This window comes from Lampetra fluviatilis, chromosome 22 (assembly GCF_964198595.1).
Source record: "Lampetra fluviatilis chromosome 22, kcLamFluv1.1, whole genome shotgun sequence".
Classification (NCBI taxonomy): Eukaryota; Metazoa; Chordata; class Hyperoartia; order Petromyzontiformes; family Petromyzontidae; genus Lampetra; species Lampetra fluviatilis.
Genome location: NC_136296.1, coordinates 9,554,806 through 9,578,198, shown reverse-complemented (window position 1 = coordinate 9,578,198; position 23,393 = coordinate 9,554,806). Strand labels below are relative to the sequence as shown.

Sequence of the window (23,393 nt, the reverse complement as noted above, 5' to 3'; positions counted from 1 at the left end):
CTCACAGTCGGGCATATTTGCGGAATACACCACGCCGCCGTTGACCCTGGCCATTGACCGAGCAACCCAACGTTCCTACCAGCTCCCTCCGCAGGAGGAATGTGTTACAATTGCGTTATTGAGACACGCACCTGTAGTTGTGCACGTGTGTTGCAGGTGTGTCCGAACAGGTTTGCCAGAAACGATGACGCATTAATTACTGGATTAGTCTTGATTTGAAGCTTTCGTGACTTTACCGAAAGAACCGAAGAGGACTGGATTCGTACCGATCCCCGATTCGCATTGCCCCGATAGCCACTAGGGGCGCTACCATTCACCGCAATGTTAAAATAAAACGTGTTTTTTTAAATATATATATCGTATTGTGATGTCGTGTTGGCATTGGTGCACAAGCACAAATAACAAACCAACAAACAAACTCACCACATCCGTCAATAACACCGTGCAAAAGGTCCATTATCAGAACCGTCGCCTATTATACTATTTTTCCTTTTTTTAAGGTAGTGTCGTTGAGTTAAAACGTTAAAAGTTATACATTCTTCGCTCGAATCTGCTCTCACGGATTCGCTTGGGGCAAAGAAAAAGGGTGAGATTAATCGTTTTACCCCTATGAGGCTATACCCGACACGTGTCCCAACACGATTGTGTGCTAATTGCATAGGGATGGGAGTCATGGAGATTAGGGCATTTTATTTTATGGGCCACAAATTTCCATGAAAAGCATGGTCACTCTGGTAGCTATTTATTGGGCGGAAATGTCATTACAGAAGGGTTCCGTGGCGAATTAATGGGGAATATTTCGCAATAAAAATACCATCACGTGATATGAAACATCTTGGAAATATGAAAAGTAATAGCAAGTGTGTACAGGTACAGCACTGTATATAAAACAGATGGTATGAACGCTGAGCTGTGTTTTACCACCGGTGATACTGATTCAACGCCCCTTGGCTCATGGGCAATTAAGTTGCATTTCAACTTTCAATCATCAAAGAGCAATCTAGACTAGTGTACAGCGATAGCTGGCGAGCCCTTTGCAATTGCAGGTGCTTCAAATGTTTGAAATATGATTATAGTTTATCCTTTGAGTCGACACACCAATTTGCTGCCTTTATTATCATCATCGGCACGCTGTCGTGATCACGCACACAAGGGTCACACTTTGTCGAAGCGTTCCCAAGTGACTACGTGCCCAGCAGTGGAAAAAACATCCCTGTCAAACTATACCATTTACCCGTATTCTTGTACGGGGACATTTTCTCCCTTGTGATGGGGCTTTGTAGGATGCACGTGGAGATTTATATGGGCACGGGGTGACCAATACTGTCTGAATTGGTTTGTAATAAGGTAGGGGCACTTATAAGGGGTTGACAATAAACTCATTACTGTCGTGCAATTTCGCATCTCTGAACTGTATTGGGGTAGAGAAGGTATTCATTTCTCATGGAGTATTTTCTGTCACCCTTCTCACCAACCCACACAATATGAAGCCCTCTGGACTCCGGGTACATAGTTTCCTGAGCTCAGCCCCATACAGCTCCTTGTAGATAGTTTAAACCCCACAAGGGGCCACATCGTTGTTGGTCAAGCCAGCAACAGTAGACAAAAAAAACACAATATTTAATCATACGTGATATCAAAGACTCATGGCGACCCAGCACGATACGCGTTTCCCCCACATTCCCCCAATCTTCTTGGTTAAAATAAAGCACATGTACGGTACAGGGTCGCATATCCACCCTCACGTCTACAAATCCATCGTGGTCACATGCTGTACACAGAGTACTGTATATAATTAATTCGTAAACTACTCGGGTACAGTAAACATACCTGTCAACCCATCATGTTTATCCCGTACTCTTATACAGGGAAATAGAGTTTTCAGGTCCATACGACGTACAGCCGTTTCAATACGGGCACAAACATTTTTGTTTGTCTATTTGTTTGTGTTTCTTCCTCGTGATGGGAATTTGTAGGATAAATGTTGAGATTTATAAGGGCACGGGGTGACCAATAATGTCTGAATTGGTCTGTGATAAGGTAGGTACTGATAAGGAGCTGACAAACATCACGGTATAAGCAGACATCCACTATTTCTGCACATTATAATATAAAAATGGTTTATAGTCCTTTCAGCCTATCAGCTTTGTTGTTGCCAAGAACACTCCATATACAGTATATACTACGGGGGGTTCTGTATGGTAATTCCTCGACACATTCAGCTCTCGTTCTGCAACAATAAATAAATGATTGCAAAAACCACTACGGCACCATACATACCTACGCAGTTCCAGCGAATCGGGGCTCAATATTCAATTATCTTGTTATTTCACGGTAATACTGAATGTATCGGCCACTAGTTGGGCAACACAAGTCTCATGAACAAACACCACTCGGATACAACCGTTTAAACACGCGATCGGATTAATTTTTTTCGAGAATATAATTCAAGCAAATTCGAAATCCTACTAAATTGTTTAACATTTTTGGTTCGATCCCTCCCCCAAGACGTCTGGCCTGCGTGGAAGAGTAGGCCAATATCGTCTCTCGAGTCGAGAGTGGCTCTCCGCAGAGCTCCCTTGAGTGGGAGGCCCTTCCACCAGCAGCGACTTGAGCCAGACATTGCAGGGCTGCAGCTTTACCCAATTCCAGCCCATGACCATAAAATCACCTGCAATGCGTCAGACCTCCTTCTTTAACGACCCGGACTGTCTACTGTGGTGAAGTATGGTCACATTATCCATATGGTGGGGGGGGGGGGGGCGTTCATCCGGTAAAGTATTGACTAAAGCACGTCACACAATCCGCCCTAACCAATTATCGATTGCCACATCGATCATTTCACACAATCGCCCGTAGCTCAGTCCCCATTTGCTAACATGCCGTGTTCAGAAGCCTTGATGGTTAATCTTGTTACTGCTGTTTAAGCCTTGCACTTGAATCAATCGACCAGCGCCCCTTCACAATACAATCGTTACTGAGCGCTTCACGTGTGCACGTAACATTGCATTCATAACATCTGAGATACGCAAAATAGTTAAAGGTATACACAGTTCAAAATACTGTATGTAAAAGAGATTGCATAATACATTTTGAGCTTGATTGTAAAAAGGCCAGAGTCTCAACGGGCTCTCGTCTGCTTGTAATAACATGAAGGGTGTAAGATGTTGTTATTGCTGATGATGATTATTAGGCGTCTGCTGATGCTTCTGATGCAGCTGCTGCTCATGATCACATGACGACGATGATGTTGGACTGATGGATGGATGAATGCATGATGATTCAGGTGCTGCTGATGATAATTGTTGATGCTGCTGCTGCTACAAGTTGCCCATGGTGGTGATGATAGGTGATGATGACGTTTGAATGGATGATAGTATATGAATGGATGTTGGACTGATGGATGGATGAATGCATGATGATGATGATTCAGGTGCTGCTGATAATTATGTTGATGCTGCTGCTACAAGTTGCCCATGGTGATGATGACGTTTGAATGGATGATAGTATATGAATGGATGTTGGACTGATGGATGGATGAATGCATGATGATGATGATTCAGGTGCTGCTGATAATTATGTTGATGCTGCTGCTACAAGTTGCCCATGGTGATGATGACGTTTGAATGGATGATAGTATATGAATGGATGATATTGGACTGATGGATGGATGAATGCATAATGATGTTCCAGGTGCTGCTGATAATTATTTTTGATGTTGCTGAAAGTTGCCGGTGGTAATGACAAATGATGATGACGTTTGAATGGATGATGTTGGACTGATGGATGGATGAACGAATGCATGATGATGATTCAGATGCTGCTGCTGATGATAAGGACCTTTTGACACTGCTGCTGCAAGTTTCCGGTGGTGGTGATGACAGATGATGATGATGACGTGTGAATGGATGATATATAAAATGGATGACAATATATGAATGGATGATGTTGGACTGATGGATGGATGAACACATGATGATTCAGGTGATGCTGTTGATGATAATTATATCATATTTTAATGCTGCTGCCAGTTGCCCGATGGTGGTGACGACAGATGATGATGACGACGTTATGAATGGATGATGGATTAATTAATATTCGGCTGGTGATGTATTCTTCTGACGATACGCAGATACAACAATCGTGTCCACTCACCAAATCCAGACTGGGCATCACGGATTTGCATCCCCCCAGCTTGAACTTGATGAGGTTGAACACCTCCTCGGGATGTCCCAGGGACCGGAGGATGTCCATGTCTGGTCCGGAGTTGGGTCGCGTACGACGGGTACCAGCGTTCAGGCAAGACAGTAGGGCCCGGAGATAACAGGGCCTCTTGGACTAGCGGCTGGCTAAATGTTTAAGGATAAACGTTTTAAGGATAAAGGTTTAACAAAACGGGAGGGGGAGGCTGCTTTTAAATCGCTGCGGGAAATAATACCCACGGCGTGCTTTGAGAATGCCAGAGTTTGACTTTATTTGATTATTTTTGTTTTAAATCGCCGGGCGTGCGACGCGCCAATGACACGCGGTGGGGGCGGGGCGAGTAGGGGGGCGTGTCCTGGCATAAACCACGCCCTCACGCGCGGCGATCATCGTCCTCTCATTGGTCCCCGGGCCTCGTCCGAGTGACGTAGCCCCAGTGGCGCGATCACGTGGTCTTCGGTCACCCGTTTTGATTTCGCAATATTGATAAGGGGAGAGAGGGAGGGGGGAGCGACGCGCCGCGTTGATTGGCTCAGCGCGGTGGGATCCCGCGCGCTGATTGGTCCTCGTTTGCCCGGGATTCCGTCGCATTGTTTATGTGAGCTATGGAATTAAAACTCAATGCGTTGTCCACTCGTACGGGTGCTGAAATGAAGGGGCATTGCCCGAAACGTCGTCTTTTTATGTTTGTTTTGTTCCTTTTGAAGCCACACCGATGTTGTTGAATGTTTTTGTTAAGATGTGCTTTGAGCACCACTGCCAACGCAGTAGCAGCATGACCTAACACAATATAACTTGCCTGAAACACTCCCGTATTTCATTATTACACATCTGCCATTATTATAATACATTATTATACATTACATTATATTACACATCTGCCGTTAGCTTATTTATACACAAACCCTATGTGTACGGACCTTCTAGTTTATTCCCACTCACGCAGACATACCACCCCTTCAGATTAACATGTAGTAGGCTAGAATTGAAGCTTTCGTGACTGCAAGGATTCATACTCTGTTTTTTTCGGTAAAGTCACGTAGGTAAAACAATCAATAAAATTAGTGAAAACAACTAAATTAATATTATTGGTTCTTTCGGTAAAGTCACGTAGAAGGGAAATAATAAAATATAAAACAATAAAAATTCTCACGACGTTTCGACCGCAACAAAAGCAATCATTTGTATTATTTTATTATTTCCCTTCTAAGGTGACTTTACCGAAAGAACCAATATGAATCCCTGCAGTCACGAAAGCTTTAAATCAAAACTAAATTAAATCACGACGTTTCGGAGGCAACACAAGCCTCCCTCATCAGGTGTAAAAAAGGCACAGCTAAATAATGCATCATTTAGTTGTTTTCATTTATTTAATTTTATTGATTGTTTTACCTACGTGATTTTACCGAACAAAACAGAGAGTATTTTCGGTAAAGTAACCTATGTAGAAATAAAAGAAAATGTAACAAAATCATATTAAATTAAAATAAAGCACGACGTTATTTGCCTACGTGCAGTTTTGCCGTTCTTTTTGTGCTATGTGCGTGTTGTCCCTCTGTGTGTTCCCTCGCTATGTGGTTTACCCCATTTCCACCTGACGATGAGCGCTTGTGTTGCGTTCGAAACGTGATTTATTTTAATTTAGTTTAGTTACATTTTATTTTATTTCTACATACAGTACGTGACTTTACCGAAAAAACCAATGAGTATGTAGTAGGCTTTCGCGACCAGTATTATCCATATGTGTTTTTTGGGGGTAAGATCGCGTATATATCAATGATGTGTCGTTAAACCCGCCACGACCCGACAGCCAATTAGTAAGGGTTGTCACGTAAACAGAACATACCAATTCGTTACTAGCATAGCACGCCGGTGTGTTGGAGAGTAAGTGCAGAACATTTACAATTCGAGTACGACGTTTCGCCAGTAATAACAACTAGCATCGTCAGGAGCATCCTCAGTCAACAGCCAAATGTGTGGAGAAATCCTGTTTCATTCGTAAACACCCCTGCAATCTAAATAAAGACCTTAATCCGTATGTATGTCAAAAAAACCTCCAGGGTACCGTACTTCTCGACAAGGTAGACAGCTGACATTTGGTACACAGATTTTGGAACACAACAGGGAAAATCTGAATATCCCAGATTTTTCATTTTAAGGCTCCCAATATCGATTTAAGTGCCCCAGAAACACGTTTGTGCCTCGAGTCGTTCAGAAACCGTTCAAAATATAAGATAGTGGGTTTTTTTCCTTTTTGATCGAGCGCTAAACAGCAAATACAATTACAGCGATAACCATTTGTTTGTATTTTATTGTTTTGAGATATTTAGGATTCAAGCGGATTTTAACAACAAAAAACCGCAATTTTATGATGTTCAAATCTGATTAATTCGAAAACGGTAAAAGATAGGAGCTTCCCCTCAGAGTATTGAGTGGTTTCGGATGGGTACGTCTTTAAATGTAAGATGTTGAATCAAGTCAACTATTTTTGTGTTTTTTTGCGGAAAATATAATGTTTGGCGTAGTTGTTAGTGTCTGATCGTATGTAAAATATATAAAAAAAATCATAGGTTAATTATTATATTTATTGAAAAGTTAGCTTGGCGAAGACAGGCTTTATGAACTAGTCAAATATAAATTGATCAACGATCCCAATGCAGAACCCTTATTATAATTATTAGGGACTCAGGCTTTCCCCAATATCTAAATATACAACAGTCACATCACTGTGTATACAATTGCTGTACTGCCAGTGACAAAATAAAATGCTATCCAAAGTGGAAATTCTAAAAATAAAGTTTGAGCAAATCATATTGTGCAGGCGTCTTCACAGATCTGTCTTGGTGTGACATTTAACATTTGCACCGTGGTCACATCTGCCCAAAAACTAAATAACTTTTTTGTAATAAAGGACGAAAAAAAGATACATACGCAAGCAAACACGGCTTAGAAAAAAAAACACGTTTATTTCTCTTAAAACCCACGGGAACATTGTGTTTGATAAACCATCCCATCCGGAAACTCGGCAATAATACACGAATCACAATATTGTAATAATTTAAGCGTAACCCCATAGGGCCTAGGCACTTGGAAGCCGTGCACAGTGGCACGGGTGTTATCATTGGCTCATAATTGTCAACTATGCTACTCGGCGCAGTGTCGGTGCAGACCCGCACCGACTCTGAAAAACACTGCCATGAGCCAACTTGCATGGGCTCATATCACCGGAAGCTTGCTCCCCAAATTCACACCGTACACCTACACACATAAATGCATATTTACGTTTAGCGTTTAAACCAGCGGTTCTCAACACCGTGGGTTAGCCCCCCACCTCCTGAAATCCTTTAAGGGGGAGTGCACGTTAGGGCATGGTCACGTGCAAGAGACTTTGTTTTTGAACGATGCACGGGGATAACGTCAGCGCGACGATGCAACAGAACGCACGGATATATAAATGAAACAAATCCCTTACTAAAACGGCCATGAGTGAACACACGGACACGTGCTCTCTCTCGTTTTGCGGTCTTATTAACGAGGGGGGGAAGGTGTGGAGATCCAGTGGTTTTGTTTCGGAGGGAGGGGGGTATTGCGCAAATGTTGATAACCACTAGTTTAAATGATAAAATCACGAAGGCTCTGCTGGATGGTATATCACTTGCTCGAAACCGTATCTCAGAATCACACGACCCAGCATGGTGAAGCATTGCAGTATTCATATTCTTAGGTTATTTCGGTAAAGTCACGTAGGTAAAACATCAAAATTAATTAAAATAAAATAAAAACAAAAATCACGACGTTTCGGAGGCAACACAAGTCTCCGTCATCAGGTGGGACCGTCACAGCCGAATTAGCTGCATCAAGTGCTAATTCGGCTGTGACGGTCCCACCTGATGACGGAGACTTGTGTTGCCTCCGAAACGTCGTGATTTTTGTTTTTATTTTATTTTATTTTCATTAATTTTGATGTTTTACCTACGTGACTTTACCGAAAAAACCTAAGAATATGATTCCTTGCAGTCACGAAAGCTTCAAATCTAGAATCATTGCAGTATTACATTCCTGGGTTGAGGAGGGATAGCTCACTTGATTGGCAACACACGTGCCAGAGATAGTCCGAACGTGGCTGGTCGGGCGATGCGGATAAAACCCCGAACTCAACACACTCATCAATAAAACTGCCCTCAAAAGACATAAAATATATAATCATTAATTTTATGGGCAATGGTCATTCGTTGAAAACGTGTAATAAGGGCCATTGCACGATAAGATTAATGTATTGAGTTTTTTTTTGTTTTTTTTTTCTTATGCAGCACCGCCAATGCAGTATCACAAAAAAACATTGGTTAAAGATAAAACTCTGGAAATTCCATTTTTAAAAAAGGGCCAATGGTGATCTGGTCCGCCTGTACATTAAAAAATAAAACACGCCAACATCGGTGAGCGAGCGTGAGGCCATAATTTTCGCAACTTCAGGGAATGTCCAGGCATATGATGCAATAGCTGGTTGGCACACTGATCTCGCAATACAGGGGTCGCCGGTTCGATTTGATCTCCCAGCGCTGCAGTTGAAACAATGGAGGTTTCTTGAACTCCTGTCCACCCAGCAGTATAAACTGACACACCACGGTTAGTTGATCGGTAGGTCGTATCTAGGTGGAGTAAAGCGTGGGTACTCCCACCTCTTCCAAGATACCTGGCCAGAATGGAAGAGTAGGCCAAATACCCCCAACAGGGACTCTCTAGAGCTGCCTCTGGTGCAGGTCCTTCTGCCAATAGTGGCGTAGCAAAAAAATTGCTGGGCTGTACCTTTACCTTTTGAAACTGCATGAACACAAATCCTTCAATAATTTTACCGTGAATTGTCAGATATTTAAAATCACAAGTCAAAAAACAACTCGCTACTTTTTTCGTTTAAACTGCCTTATAATATACAAAAATATACCTTTGGCCATTATTCAGAGCAACCACTCTGAGCGCAACGTTACACTTGCATTTCGCGTTCGATTTCCTGAACCCAATTGATTGCAACCGTGCTACACACATCACGTCGCGAAATGAAGAATCCATTCAGACATCTTGCAGCATGGTGTTTGCCCACTGTGTTTTAGCGTAATGGCTGTGGAAGAAATGTCTCGACAGGACATGACACATTCTTCAATTTTCCTGTTTTCCTCTACAGAGTATGGGGGCACATTTTACCATACACCCTGCCACGAGTTTGCAACAAGACAATTGGATCAATAACTTTAATTCTCAGAGATGGATTTTGGCCAAATAAAGTGAATGAGAAGAATGTGATGTATTTGTACTGGAGAAATCCAATGGGCTATAAAGATGTCCAGTAGGTGAGCCTCGAATTGATATGATCGACCAACTTGCTACACTTGAGAAGCTGGTTTCATTATGGGCATGGATCAGCTCGAAATGTGCCATTCCTCTGATCCATATGTTCCTTGCTGACTCAGCTCGGATCTTCCAGTAGAAAAGGGGTAAAATGAGAGGAGAGTGGGTTTCAGATTTTTTTTTTACATGTGGCATATGGTGTATCCCCTTACAGTTGTGGCTGGGTGCGATGCTGGGTCAGTGCTCCTTACATCAACATCCAGCAGAGCGTTCCCTGCACATGCTTACACGATCATTGTATCTGTACAACCCAGAATTTTGATTGCAATTCACATTCGTATTGGTTTATTCATTCACGTGAGTGTTTCTTTGCATAAGTTTCTTGAGCATCAACAGCCAAACTAATGGTTCGGCACGAGGATAAAATAGATTTTAACTTAATTTTCGTTCGTATCTGACAATTTCACTTATTTTTTTCTGTATTTTCTGTTACAAAGCAAAACGTACCTTCTTAAACGAATTATATTTTACATCTTACATTTCGGAACTAACCGTTCTCTATTATTTCTTTAAATACATATTTATATCGGATTTTATTTTATTTTTAAACGACAGCAAAAAAAAGACATTCTTAGAGCAACAGCGCTACCGGGAGACGTCAATGCTGTTTAGACTGCATTGCTAGGAAACAGCGTTGCTTGGTGATAGCGTTGCTAGGCGATGGCGTTGCTAGGCGACGGCGTTGCTAGGCGATGGCGTTGCTAGGAGACGGCGGATGGGCCGGAGCCTTGCGGAGATCCTCCCAGTCCGTGGGCTCCCGCGTTCATTCCGTACAGCGAATGAGCCTCGGCCTGCGCCTCCATGCTGCCATTGCTCTGCAGGAGATAACGAGAGACGCCATGAGTGGCCGGGCAGCTGAAGAATATTAGAGGTGGTGATCCAGTGCTTTGGAGGCAAGGGTCGGCGGATCATGCAAAGATTTGTGAAACTCCAGTTTCCTCCCATTGTTTTTTTTTTTCTGGGTACGGCCCACTGAGCTATACTGCTCTGGCCACAAATGATAGCCCAATGAAGTGGCTCATCACTTTGAAAAGTACATCACCGAAATGCTCCAAACGCTTGTTTCTAGAATGTGGAGGGAAAAACTGGAGGACCTGGAGAAAAATCCACTCAACCACAGGGAGAACGTGCAAACGTTCAAACTCCAAATATACAGGCATCAGGGTCAGAATCGAACCCACGACCTCCTGTATACCAGGCGGGGTAGTTAATATATCGCCACCGTGGCACCCTATACACTCATTCATGCGAATGGACAAACAACCAAATTCAGGATATTGCAAATTACCAAAAAGAAACAAAGAAAATTACCAAAAGAACCAAAGAACAGGGAGAAAGAATTTGAGCGGTGTTGTACACAAACTCAATACAGATGCGTTATTTAGTTACACGTGATGACACACACATGGCACGGAGTTCAACTCATGTGTGCTGCGAGCAGCGCTGCACTCCACGGTGCGAGACGACGACACCGCCGCTGCGGTGCGAGCGCTGCGCTCCGTACCGGGCACCGTGCCCCCCCCCCTCGCCGTCTGTGTGACGCTACCACACGGTTACCCACGTCGCCATCACCCCCTTTCAATATTCTTGTCGTTGTTGATGTTGTTGTTTTTCAAAGTGATCCTGAAGTTTGGGGGGGTGGGGAGGGGCTCGTCTTACTTTCAAACGCGTCCTTTCAATCCAGAGAATACGGAATGGCTAAAATAAATCAATAAAGCGGCTCTTTTAATCTGGAGAATACGGCGTGGATAAAATAAATAACGTGGCACCCCCCGAAATCAGTGTTCTTCACTAATTTTCGGAGGGGAGCCTTGATGAAAAGCACTATATAAATGTAATTATAATTACTGCTGCCGATATGACACCAGTGTGACGAGCACCACACATTTGAAACATTTGGGGGTTTGTCAGCAGCACGATGATGATGATGGGGAGGTGTTTTCACCATTTGTGTATTTGTCGCGGGCCGCACGTCAGGGGCCGCGCTAAAGGCCACCAGCGGCCGCCAGTGGACCGCAGGCCTTGCAGTGAAGAACACCGGGCCTACACGGACACTGTGAGGCAGAGGTCGCAACCGGGTACCCGATACCCGTACCCTACCCGATACCCGGCTACCCGTACCCGGTCGGGTACGGGTACGGGTAGGCCGTGAGTCACTGGTGAGTAGCCGTTTGTCACTCATTTCGGGTAGGGTACAGGTACGGGTAGGGAATGGGTACCCGTACCCGGCCGGGTACGGGTACCCATTTGCGACCCGTTTGCGACCTCTGCTGTGAGGTGGGAGGGTGGTGCGGGGAGGATGTAAAGGGTGGCGCGCGCCACCTCTTACCTGCTGGGGGCTGCTGGTGCTGTGCGATGAGCGGAGGAGCAGAGGCTCGGGCGGCAGGCGGAGGCCCGAGAGCGCAAGCTGTAGCGGAGCGCCCAGCAGGTGATGCGCCTGAAACGGGAGCGCAAACCGCGGCGACGCCGCCGGGACCGCGTTAGTGGCGTAACGGGCCGGCGAGCTGAGTTCCACTCTGCCCTGGGGAGGAGCCGGCTGGCGCTCGCTCGGCGATTCGAGCCGCTGGTGGAGCGGCGGCGCGGTGGTTTGCGCACGTCAATTCTTACCGCCGAATTTTGGTTGTGGCCAGGACTCTCACTAAGGTTGGCAAGTTTATAGTGCAGTACTTGAACCACTGTACCACACTCCATTTCCTTAACTCTCACGCGGGACTAGCCGTGCTAATTATTTTGGATTCCCTGATATAAAATGTTCACGATAAGAAACATTTAAATATTTTCACAATATGCCGATTATCTTGATGTGAGTCAATTTCTGGTTTCCCCAAAACTCTGTAATTGAATTTAGAATTTTCCTCGTTTAGTTTTTGTGTTTTACTGTAATTCTGTCGTGAATAAAGATTGCCTTTTCAACTGCAGTTTACTCAACCTAAGTCATTACAACCTATAGGACTCATGATACCATGCTGTAAGTTACACAAGCAATAGTTACGTAATCAAATGATGTCAGAAAACAATGATGTCATATAATTGCCATGCCCTCAATTACTCTGAAAGATGGCTACTAGTTTAGATTCTGAATATTTATTGTATACCGGAGGAATCCGATTAGCTATAAAGCTCTTTGTCACAGATGTCCACTACGTTACAACAACAAAGAATACAAAATTCGCGATAGGAGTGCAAAGTCTAGGCATAGTTATTTGTTTAGAAATGTAATTATGGAGATCTTTATTTCGTGCATAATTTGGCACGGCTCAACGTTAGGGCGAGTGGCTCACAATCGCAAGGTTGCGTTCACATCTTAGTTGGGGGTTGTCTCAGCCCATCATCCTCTCTGGGGTCGTTAAAATAAGTACCACTTTGTAGGATGTGTTGACATGGATAGACTCACCCCTGCCATAGGAATGCATAATTTCCAGCACTGGCTCAGAGTTGTAACCAGAATGCTTCATTACTCACTTTGACATGTTTGGCTATTTGGCAACGCCAACAACAAAAACAACAGCAGCTTTGGGATATTTGCCAGGCACCTGCTGGACTAGAGTAGCCCGCTGCTGCATCAGCCACATAGGCATTGAATTATTATCTCGTATGAGAGCGACCTCGTCCCAGGCTCGGAGTGCAGCACGAACCACATCGTTCCGGTGCCTGTATAGCACATCTCATTGGGCTCTGATCGCAGTACACTCTGTTCTCTTATAGTGCGGTAGGAGTTGCATTCCTGAAGAACACCGCATTATGGAAAATCGCGTGAAATAAATAATATATAGGGTGAAGCACAGCCTGCGATAATGCGTGAGATGCGTACGCAGGCCGAACACAAGACCGAGACACGTGGGTACCATCTAGAAATATCCAGCAGCATCCCGATGCCCTGTGCGACGATGATGCTTTGCCGAGGCACCCGTACGACCGCTTATTCCTCCTCGCACTGCGACGTAGTTCCGTTCACTCAGTCGCGTTATATCCAATCCGCATCCGCGTTGTCAAAAATGTGCTCCCTGATACATTCATCGCGTTATATATCCAATTCGCGTTGTGATAACTACACGCGGCGCTATAGGAGAACGAAATGTATTGCCGAACCATACGGCAGCCCCCAGTACGAACGCCCACGCGGCCACCGTGCGCCGAACCTGCGTGCCGTGCTGCAGGCCGTAGAGCGGGGGGCTCAGCCTCGGCTCCGACTTCACGGAGCTCAGATCTTCGGGTGGGGGAGGAGGCTGGATGCACGGGCCTGGGGTGGAGCAGTGGTCGGAGTGGCCCACCCCTGCGGACGCACGTGCGCACACACGACAATAAACCGAGACTGAATCATGTGAATAATGCGCCGCTGACGCCTCAAGCGCAAACGAACGAGCCGAGTCGCGTGCAGACGACGCTGTGACGCCGTGTCTCCACAAGCGTACTGACTGACGTCACAGTCGGTCATGACGACGACGACGACGATGATGATGATGAAGATGATGAGGTGGGCACTGACCGGAAGTAGATTTGCTCTTGCAAGCTCCCTTGGGCTTGCGCTTGCGCGTCTGGATGCCGTCCTTCTTCATGGCGAGGGGCCGCGGCACCTGTGGACGTGATCAGCCTCAGTGAGCGTGATCTCCCGAGCCTCCATGGCCTAGAGGTAGCCAAACTGGTCAACACTCCCTGCACCCAGGGCAAGCTATTATGCATGTATGTTTGAACTTCTTTCGCACCGTACGTAGCCAGCCGTGCTAATCGGAGCCAAACTCGGTCCGCTCGGCGATTTGTAGCGACGTGTTTTCATTCGTCGCGCTGCAGCGTTTGCGAAATGTCATTGGTCGCTACGATCCCGAATGCGCCATTTAAGTTCCCTGTTGCGAAACTGCTCGACTCAGATGTGAACCGAGCAGTTGCCGGCGATTAAGTTGCGCGATTTCGACAGCGATGATTTGGTCGTGTGGCCGATCGCTCGGGCGCAGCCAAACCTGTGCACTGCGATTCACAACGATAAGAGTAAACACATTATCATTCGGTGGTGGTGTTGCTGCTGCTACTACGTTGGCAGTGGTGCACCAGCAGAAAATAAGCAAGAATTCAAAGCAATTCTCAATAACACGGTGGCCTTAAAGGAAAAATATGTAATCCGTGAAGTTTGGGCAATGGCTCTCTTTTGTGCTATGACGAAGTGTCATTGCCTGGGACGTTTCCTATTATTTATTTTTTCTATTACGCCAGTGTTATTGACTAATGTGTTGGGCTATCAATAAGCACATCACTGTGTTCACTCTAACTGCAGTGAGCTCTGCAAGCGTCACTATGGCCAGAGCGTGCTCCCACAATGCAGGGGAATGTCTCCCTCAACTCCCAGCCTGACCCTGCAGTATTCAATTACACAGGGAGAAGAGCCCTCAATAAGAGCCATGTCCCTAAGGCCTCCGGAGGTTCGTAGAGCCAACGGGACGACGTCTCCCCCATCCCTCCCCTCCACCCCATCCCCCACCTCGCCCCTCCCCCACCCCTGCACTCAGGCAACCCTTGCCTGATGATGTGCTGGGTGTGCCGGTGGAAATTCAGCCGCAAAATACAACAAGGTGGACATTACAGACGATACAAAAAAGGCATTGCAAACGATAGTATGTAAAAACAAATGAACTTTACAAAGTGGTGATGTAAAATTAGACAAATATGAGAGATGCATGACAAAGAGGACAGACGACAATTCAACGACTCGGCACAAATGTGACGGGCAAAAAAAAAAAGGAATTGCCGCTGGAATTGAGTTGTGACTCCGAATTGAGAGATTCCGTTTAATCACGATGTCGGAACGTTGCTCCTTTAATGGGGACGCTTTCTGCACGGGAGGTGGTGGAAAAGTCCACGGTCTCAAATGTGAGCGGAGCTGCACCGAAATCTGAGCGTTCGGTAAAAGGTTTCACAAATTTTACAGCCATAGATTCATTCTGTTGAACAAAAAAAAAATGTATGCTGTAACCAGGGATTAAATGTTTTTGCTCGAAATATCCTGCAAAACTGATAAGCTGGTTTGGCCTAGGGATGGTCGGCCTAAGGCACGACCACCAGTGCACAAGTACGCTTGTCCGTAATGATCATACATCATTGTGCCCTCTATTACTATAATCCCATGTACATGTTCATTAAAAAACGAGGACAAAATAAAGGCGAGATGGATGTGGTGTGGTTCTAATAATTTACTTTGAACGGTGTTCTGGACAGTTCCGGCTGAAATTAAGTGCTGGATATTATTATAAATTTTTTTAAAGACCTTAAAAATATATATCTGAACAGTAATCGAGATAAATTTGGAGAGATACAATACCACACTTGGCCCCCCTTCCATCTGTCTCGACAGTTAAAAAAAAAATTGCTGGGAAAGTGATGACATATGTTGACACCGGAGCCATGAGTTGTGAGCAAGTGGTTTAAGAAATTGAGACAGAGTACCCCGTGTGGGGATGAAAGCATTGAGGTGACGATTATGTACCGAGTGGATGATCAAGGGTTTTAGATCGCGTAAATATAAATGAATGCTGTGTCGTTAAACCCGCCACCACCCGACACAGCCAATTTGTAAGGTTTGTCACGTAAATAGAACATGCCAAATCGTTACTAGTACAGCACACCGGTGGGCTGGAGATCAAATCCACAACATTTACAATCTGAGTACGACGTTTCGCCAGTAATTATAACTAGCTTCATCAGGCGACAGCCAGATTTGTGAAATCCTCTAGTTTCGTTCCTTAAATAGAGGGGTGGATGTGATGACGTCACTTATGAGCCTTCACGTGCGAAGGGGGGGGGGATATTGAATGCATATAAATTACAATGGGTATCCATTACCGTTTGGGTTATTTATCATGATCTAACCATCATCATCTCACCATCATGATCGAACCATCATCATCTCACCATCATGATCTAACCATGGTAATCAACGTACTTTATGTATGCACATTATGCATGCACATTGTTCATGTACCTCCTGTCGTTTGCGTGCAGTAAAATAGCAGTACTTGGGTTATTGTCTGCGTACAGGTTATCCCCATTGATGTCTAGTGACCTGTATAGGCATGCACTTAACGACACATTTATATTTACGCGATATAACCCAACAAAAAAAAACCTATCTTATGGATGATATTGTTCGCGAAAGCCTACATGTTCAAATGGACCGAGTGTATGGCATTACAAGGAGACCATAAAAAACAGCCTCCTCAAGGCCCAGTCTTTCCATTGAAAGCTGCCGAACAAATGTCTAGAGGTCTAGACTCAATGTTGAACCTCGTCACCATTAGCAACACACAGATCCGATAGCGGGATGCCGTTGATGTTATATTTAATACCCTGCAAATGGTGCGGGAAAACGAAGGTGGGTAATGAGTTACAGAGTCAATCAGCAAGTGGTGTCAAGGGTGAGATAAAGCACAGACGCACAACACACATGGGTACACAGACACGCGGACAGGCAGACACACTGACGCATTGTTACACACGGACACACAAGACATGAGCAAGCAGACACACAGACACATGCACATGCACACATATGGAGACATGGGCATACAGACACACGGACATCCGCACACACAGACACGTGGACACACAGACACACACGTACAGACGCGCAACTCCCATAACCTAGGTTAATCACGAGTGCGCAGAAGACGCGCGCACACGTGTGCATGCACGTGGGTGCGAAGCCCGCTCACCCCGTGCAGCTTCGTGTAAAGGCCACACGCGTTGCACACCGGCTCGCCCTCGGCATTGCGTCGCCACAGCGTCGTGGTGCTCGTCTGGCAGTTGGAGCAGGAGAGGCCGACGCGGCGAGAGCCGGACTGCACACGCGCGCCGAGACACACGCAGGCGCATGTGAATACATGGACGCATGAATATGACATACAGACGCATGAACGCATGGACACACAGACACATGACAGAGGACACATGAATGTGATACAGACCAGAGGTCGCAAACGGGTTTTTATTCCTTACCCGTACCCGGCCGCACCAGGGTCGCAAACGGGTACCCGTACCCTACCCGAAATGAGTGACAAACAGTTACTCATCGGTGACTCACGGCCTACCCGTACCCGTACCCGGCCGCACCAGGGCCGCAAACGGGTACCCGTACCCGGCCGGGTACGGGTAGCCGGGCATCGGGTAGAGTATGGGTCGGCAACCTACGGCTCCGGAGCCGCATGCGGCTCTTTACGGGCTGCTTCTTGACGATATGTACGTATGTACATAGATGCATTGCGGCTCTTGAAATACTGAATTTTGTACCGAATTGGAAAGAAATGGCTCTTCTTGTTATTTTGGTTGCCGACCCCTGGGGTAGGGTATGGGTATTGGGTACCCGGTTGCGACCTCTGATACAGACGCATTAATGCATGTGTAGTGGTGGTATTGACGTGCGCCGACTGTGACAGTGATGGATCACGGGGCGGCGCGGGGTGCGGGGTTGGGCACGCGTTGTGGGCGTGGTGTGGACGCGCGCGCCGGGAGTGACAGATGACGGGGCGGCGCGGCGTGGGTGGTGAGGCACGATGAGATGTGGGAAAAGAGGATCGTAGCCAGCGCCCAGCGATTGGTCGAATAAGTGGGTGCTCGCAGCGACGTCCGCAGGTGGGGTATAAAGGGGGACGCGCGAGAGCACTCGGGGAGAGTTACCCAGTTGAAGACCCGAAGACGGAGCTGAAGACCTAGTGAAGCCGAGTAGCTCAGTGGCGTTAGTCGCCGAGTAGCTAAGTGGATGTTGGTCATCCGAGTAGCTCAGTGGCGTTAGTCGCCGAGTAGCTAAGTGGATGTTGGTCATCCGAGTAGCTCAGTGGGCGTTAGTCGCCAAGTAGCTAAGTGGGTGTTTGTCACCCGAGTACTAAGTGGATGTTGGTCATCCGAGTAGCTCAGTGGCGTTAGTCGCCAAGTAGCTAAGAGGATGTTGGTCATCCGAGTAGCTCAGTGGGCGTTAGTCGCCAAGTAGCTAAGTGGGTGTTTGTCACCCGAGTACTAAGTGGATGTTGGTCATCCGAGTAACTCAGTGGGCGTTAGTCGCCAAGTAGCTAAGTGGGTGTTTGTCACCAAGTACTAAGTGGATGTTGGTCATCCGAGTAACTCAGTGGGCGTTAGTCGCCAAGTAGCCAAGTGGGTGTTTGTCACCCGAGATACAAAGTAGGTGTTAGTCACCTGTAACCAAGTTTGATAAAATAAAGAGTGTGTTACCCGTGAAGTCGTCTCCCGTGGAGTTACTACATTACAACTGGCGTCAGAAGTAAACCTGTCTTCAAGAACTATGGACACAAGGAAGACTACCCGTACCCACGAGCGAGGTCGGGATGACGACTGCGTACCGGGGACACCGACCTCGGGAGTAGAGGACGAGGAGTTGCCGCCGATGCAGCACTTCGCGGTGATGGCCGACGCTCCGCTTGCCTCCGACACCGGCCTCCAGGACGCGCACGCCCGCTTGGCGGAGTTGCTACTCGCCGCCGCCGCTGTCTTGGCCGACATCTCCGTTCCGGCGAGCGGAAAAACGGCTGCGGGGGTCGTGGAGGAAGCGACGGTGGAGGATTCCCGCCAAAGGGCGCTTCGCGCCAAAAGCCTGGAAGTTGCCGCCGTTTTTGGGGGGCCGCCACCGATTGGCGGGAAAGACGGACGCCACGTGGCCGGACACCTCCGCGCAGCGCAGCCCACGTCATCGGCGCGCGCCGGAGCCCTCCATTTTGCGCCTGACAACCGAGCCGACATTTTACACAACTTCAGCGGAGCGCGGGAAAATCTCTCCGACGTCGACGACGATCGGGTCCTCCAGCAAAGATTGCCCGCGCTGTCGGCGTTCAAGGCGGATGGGGGCGACTGGGGAGCCTTCCAACGAAGGTTCCTCGCTCATCAGGAGATGTCGGGGTGGTCCGACACCACTGCCCTGCGTGCGTTGCCAGCGATGCTTGACGACGACGCGCTTGCAGCCTTCACATCTGCTGCAAGGTCGTCCCGCTCTACGCTCCAGGCCGCACTACACCTGATGGCGAAGGTGTTCGGGCCGCCCTCCACGTGCCGCCACCAGTTCTACGATCGGCGGAAGGTGGCTGGGGAAACGACGCTAGCCTACCGCACGGCACTGCTCGCCTTGGCGGACGCGGCTTTTCCCCGCATGGATAAGGAGGGGAAGGACGCCATGGTGACGGAGCAGCTGCTGGTGTTGGCCCACGAGTTGGGGGTCCCCATCAACGTGGCAGACGAGATGGAGATCTGCTCCCTGGCGATCGCCACGAGCATTCACGCGTACGAGGTCCTCAAACGCAAGCCGGGGGTCGTCTGCAAATGGCCGGGGAATGCGGCACTGGCCGCCACGATCGCCGAACCTCAGCCAGCTGCGGTGCAGGAGCGGGCCTTCGCTGCACCGTGTCCGGGGGAGTGGAGAACGGGAGGTCGTTCGCCCACACGTTCGCCCCGCAAGCTGGAGCAACCGAAACCTACGACGTCCGTCGTCTGCTACAACTGCGGCCTTCGGGGTCACGTCGCAGCCGGGTGCCGGGCCCCGCGTCCGCGCACCGCAGGACCACGTCGGGACGACGACCAGGGCCACAAGTCATCCCAACAAAACCCGGCAAGTCGCGGCACCTCACACGTTCGGTCCACAAACACGGCACATTCGGGTCGCCGCTTCGCGGTGGGGGGTTCGCGGCTGGGTGCCGGGGGTTCAATTCGGCGGGGGGGGTCCGTACGCGGCCCGCAAGCAGTCGAGTGGTCCGAATTGGCCCACAGGATCGTGGCTGCGTCAGCCGGGTCGTCCGTGGTAACGGGGTTCATTGACGGAGTTGAGGTCCGGGTGCTTGTTGACACGGGTGCGTCGGCCACCATCATCTCGGACCTTATTTATAACATCCTTCCCGTCCAAAGTAGACCCCTTCTGCCGGTAGACGTGCCATTTTATGCGGCGAATGGGGGATCCCTGGGGATCATCGGCCAGATTCGGGCGACTATTTGCATTGGGGACATTAAATTAGCGGGCCCTATTTTTGTATCATCATCGCTGGCCGTTCCCTGTTTGCTAGGTACGGACTTTTTGTCAAAAATGCCCATCAAAATTCTTATTGATCAGGCCTGCATAGAGCTTCCGTCAGGTCGGCGGGTTGCCTTCTTGTCGAGCCCTATCAAAGTGCGCACGGTTTGTGCGACGGTGCAGGCGCTGGCGACTCACACTGTACGGGTACCCCCGGGATCGCAAATGTTAGTACCCCTTCGGTTCAGGAAGCCACTCGAGGTGGGTGCGGAGGCACAGGGGGTGCTGTTGGGGCCGTCAAACAGGGCCAGTAAGGGCCTCGACTTAGCGGTTGCTCAAACCATGGTGAGAGGGGACAGTGAGCCGTTCGTAATGGTCCTGAATACGGGGTCGCGGCCGGCCGTAATTGCGCAGGGAACGGTGCTGGCTCACGCCGCGCCGCTGCCCGTTGAGGAACGGCTCGTGGCTCAAGCAGATTTTACTGTCGAGTCGCATCCTCAAAGTGATGAGGGGACTGAGTGGTTGGACTCGCTGTGTGCGGGTTCTGCTAACTTGTCCGGGGTGCAATTGGGAGCATTGAGGGGTTTGCTCATCGAGTTTGCTGACGTGTTCAGCAAACATAAGTACGATATCGGCTGCACTGACCTGTTGCGCCACCACATAGCTACAGGGGACGCGGCCCCTATTCGTCAGAATCCTTTCCGGCTCAGCCCGGCCGAGAAGGAACATGTGCAATCGGCGGTTAATGATATGTTGGCGGCCGATATCATTTCGCCCTCTTCTAGTCCGTGGGGTGCTCCTATTGTCCTAGTAAAGAAACAGGACGGGTCCTTGCGGTTTTGTGTCGATTTCCGCCGCTTAAACAAAATCTCGATGGCGGATGCGTATCCGCTCCCCAGGATGGATGAGTCGCTGGATGCCTTGGCGGGAGCGCAGTTTTTTTCCACACTCGATCTGCTTTCTGGATTTTGGCAATTGCCACTCGATAACGAGTCTAAACCTAAAACTGCTTTCCGCACACCTGGGGGCCTTTTTGAATTCAACCGTTTGCCCATGGGCTTACATTCCGCCCCCGCCACGTTCCAGAGACTCATGGAATTGGTTTTGTCAGGCCTCCAATGGGATACCTGTTTGATTTATCTTGACGATATTATCGTCTTTAGTCGGACTTTCGAGGAGCACCTCCAGCGACTGAGAGCGGTGTTCCTCAGGATGCGTTCCGCTAAGCTGAAATTTAAACCGGCTAAATGTTTTCTGCTTCGGGAATCTGTCAGGTATTTGGGCCATATCGTGAGTCGTTCAGGGATCTCGACGGACCCTGCTAAGACGCATTGCGTCAGCTCATGGCCAACGCCAACCTCGGTCACGGAGGTTCGTAGTTTCATTGGTTTTGCCTCCTATTACCGTCGTTTTGTCAAGCAATTTGCCACCATAGCCAAGCCCCTGCACGCTTTGACGGCTAAGGGTGTGAGGTTTCACTGGGGGGCAGAGGAGGAGGATGCGTTCTGCTCCCTCCGTGACGCTTTGGTGCAGGCTCCCCCCTTGTGTTACCCCGATTTCACACAACCGTTTTTGCTTGACACGGACGCCAGCAATACGGGTATCGGGGGGGTGCTCTCACAGTTGGTCGGGGGGGTTGAACGGGTGGTCGCCTACGGTAGTAGGGTTCTTTCCCCCGCAGAACAACGCTATTGCGTAACTCGTCGTGAATTGTTAGCCATTGTGTTTTTTACACAGCAATTCAGGCCGTATCTTTACGGCCGTCATTTTACGGTCCGGACGGACCATGCGGCTCTACAATACGCTATGCGCGTGGCGCAGCCATCGGGCCAATTGTCCCGATGGTTGGAGGTCCTTCAAGACTACCAATTCACGACGATTTACCGAAAAGGGTTGCGGCACTCAAACGCGGACGCCTTGTCGCGGTTGCCGCCGTGCACGGACTGCACATGTTTGTTGGGATCAGCGCGGTGCAAACCCCCGGTCGCCGGCGCCCCGGGAGTTGCGCTCGCCGCCACTGACACCCCGGGAGAGGACGCCCCCACGGGGAGGGATTCGCTGTTGTCGTTGCCCCTCATTGAGTGGGGCCGCCTCCAGATGTCCGACAGCTCCCTACTTACGCTGCGTCGGAAAGTTGGCGCTCCCGAACAAGGGGAGGCGCGGGTCGGTTCCTGGGTGTGCAGACAGGGCCTGTTGATGAGGTGGGACAACATGTCCCGGCGTCACGTGCTCGTGGTGCCTGTTGCTATGCGGGGTAGGATTGTTCTGGCAGCTCATGAACGGCTCATGCATCTGGGTTTTCACAAAACGCTCGCCCTAATCCAGCGAGACTATTATTGGCCGGGGATGGGTAACGACGTGGCGAATATTCTTAAGGGATGCGTAGAGTGCGCCAAAAGGAAACCACCACCATTGGCGGCTAATCCACCGCTGCAATCCATTCAGGTTTCGCGTATAAACGAATTGGTAGCGTTGGACATCTTGGGGCCCTTTCCGGTTACACCAAGGGGAAATAGGTTCCTGCTGGTTGGCGTGGAATACTTCACCCGATGGCCTATGGCATGGCCGCTCGCCAACCAGTCGGCTGCGGCGGTGGCGGACGCCTTTGTCCAGGGTTATGTGTTGGACAAGGGCGCCCCCGAACGCTTGCTGACGGATCAAGGGAAGAATTTTTCGAGCGTTTTGTTGCGCGAGGTGTGCGACCTGTTGGGTACAAAGAAAGTGCGTACTTCCCCCTACCACCCGCAGACTGACGGGATGGTTGAGCGTCTGAACAGAACGATTACGTCTATGTTGTGCC

General features: G+C 48.6%; 2 protein-coding genes across 3 annotated transcripts in view; both read right to left on the bottom strand.

The window, feature by feature from the left end:
* FDFT1 (farnesyl-diphosphate farnesyltransferase 1) overlaps positions 1-4,473 on the bottom strand; it is a 28,408-nt gene extending 23,935 nt beyond the window's left edge. The window contains exon 1 of the mRNA XM_078866390.1: positions 4,156-4,473. Coding sequence (XP_078722516.1) covers positions 4,156-4,254 — 99 coding nt within the window. The 5' untranslated portion in view covers positions 4,255-4,473. The remainder of the gene's footprint in view (positions 1-4,155) is intronic.
* A 3,656-nt stretch (positions 4,474-8,129) lies between these two features.
* Positions 8,130-23,393, bottom strand: part of LOC144938506 (transcription factor GATA-4-like) — a 54,607-nt gene continuing 39,343 nt past the window's right edge. For both annotated transcript variants that reach the window (XM_078866386.1, XM_078866387.1), the window contains 5 exons: positions 17,304-17,429; positions 14,093-14,180; positions 13,746-13,879; positions 11,936-12,043; positions 8,130-10,421 (listed from right to left, as the gene is read on the bottom strand). In XM_078866386.1, the coding sequence (XP_078722512.1) occupies positions 10,308-10,421; positions 11,936-12,043; positions 13,746-13,879; positions 14,093-14,180; positions 17,304-17,429 (570 nt within the window). In that variant the 3' untranslated portion in view covers positions 8,130-10,307. The remainder of the gene's footprint in view (positions 10,422-11,935; positions 12,044-13,745; positions 13,880-14,092; positions 14,181-17,303; positions 17,430-23,393) is intronic.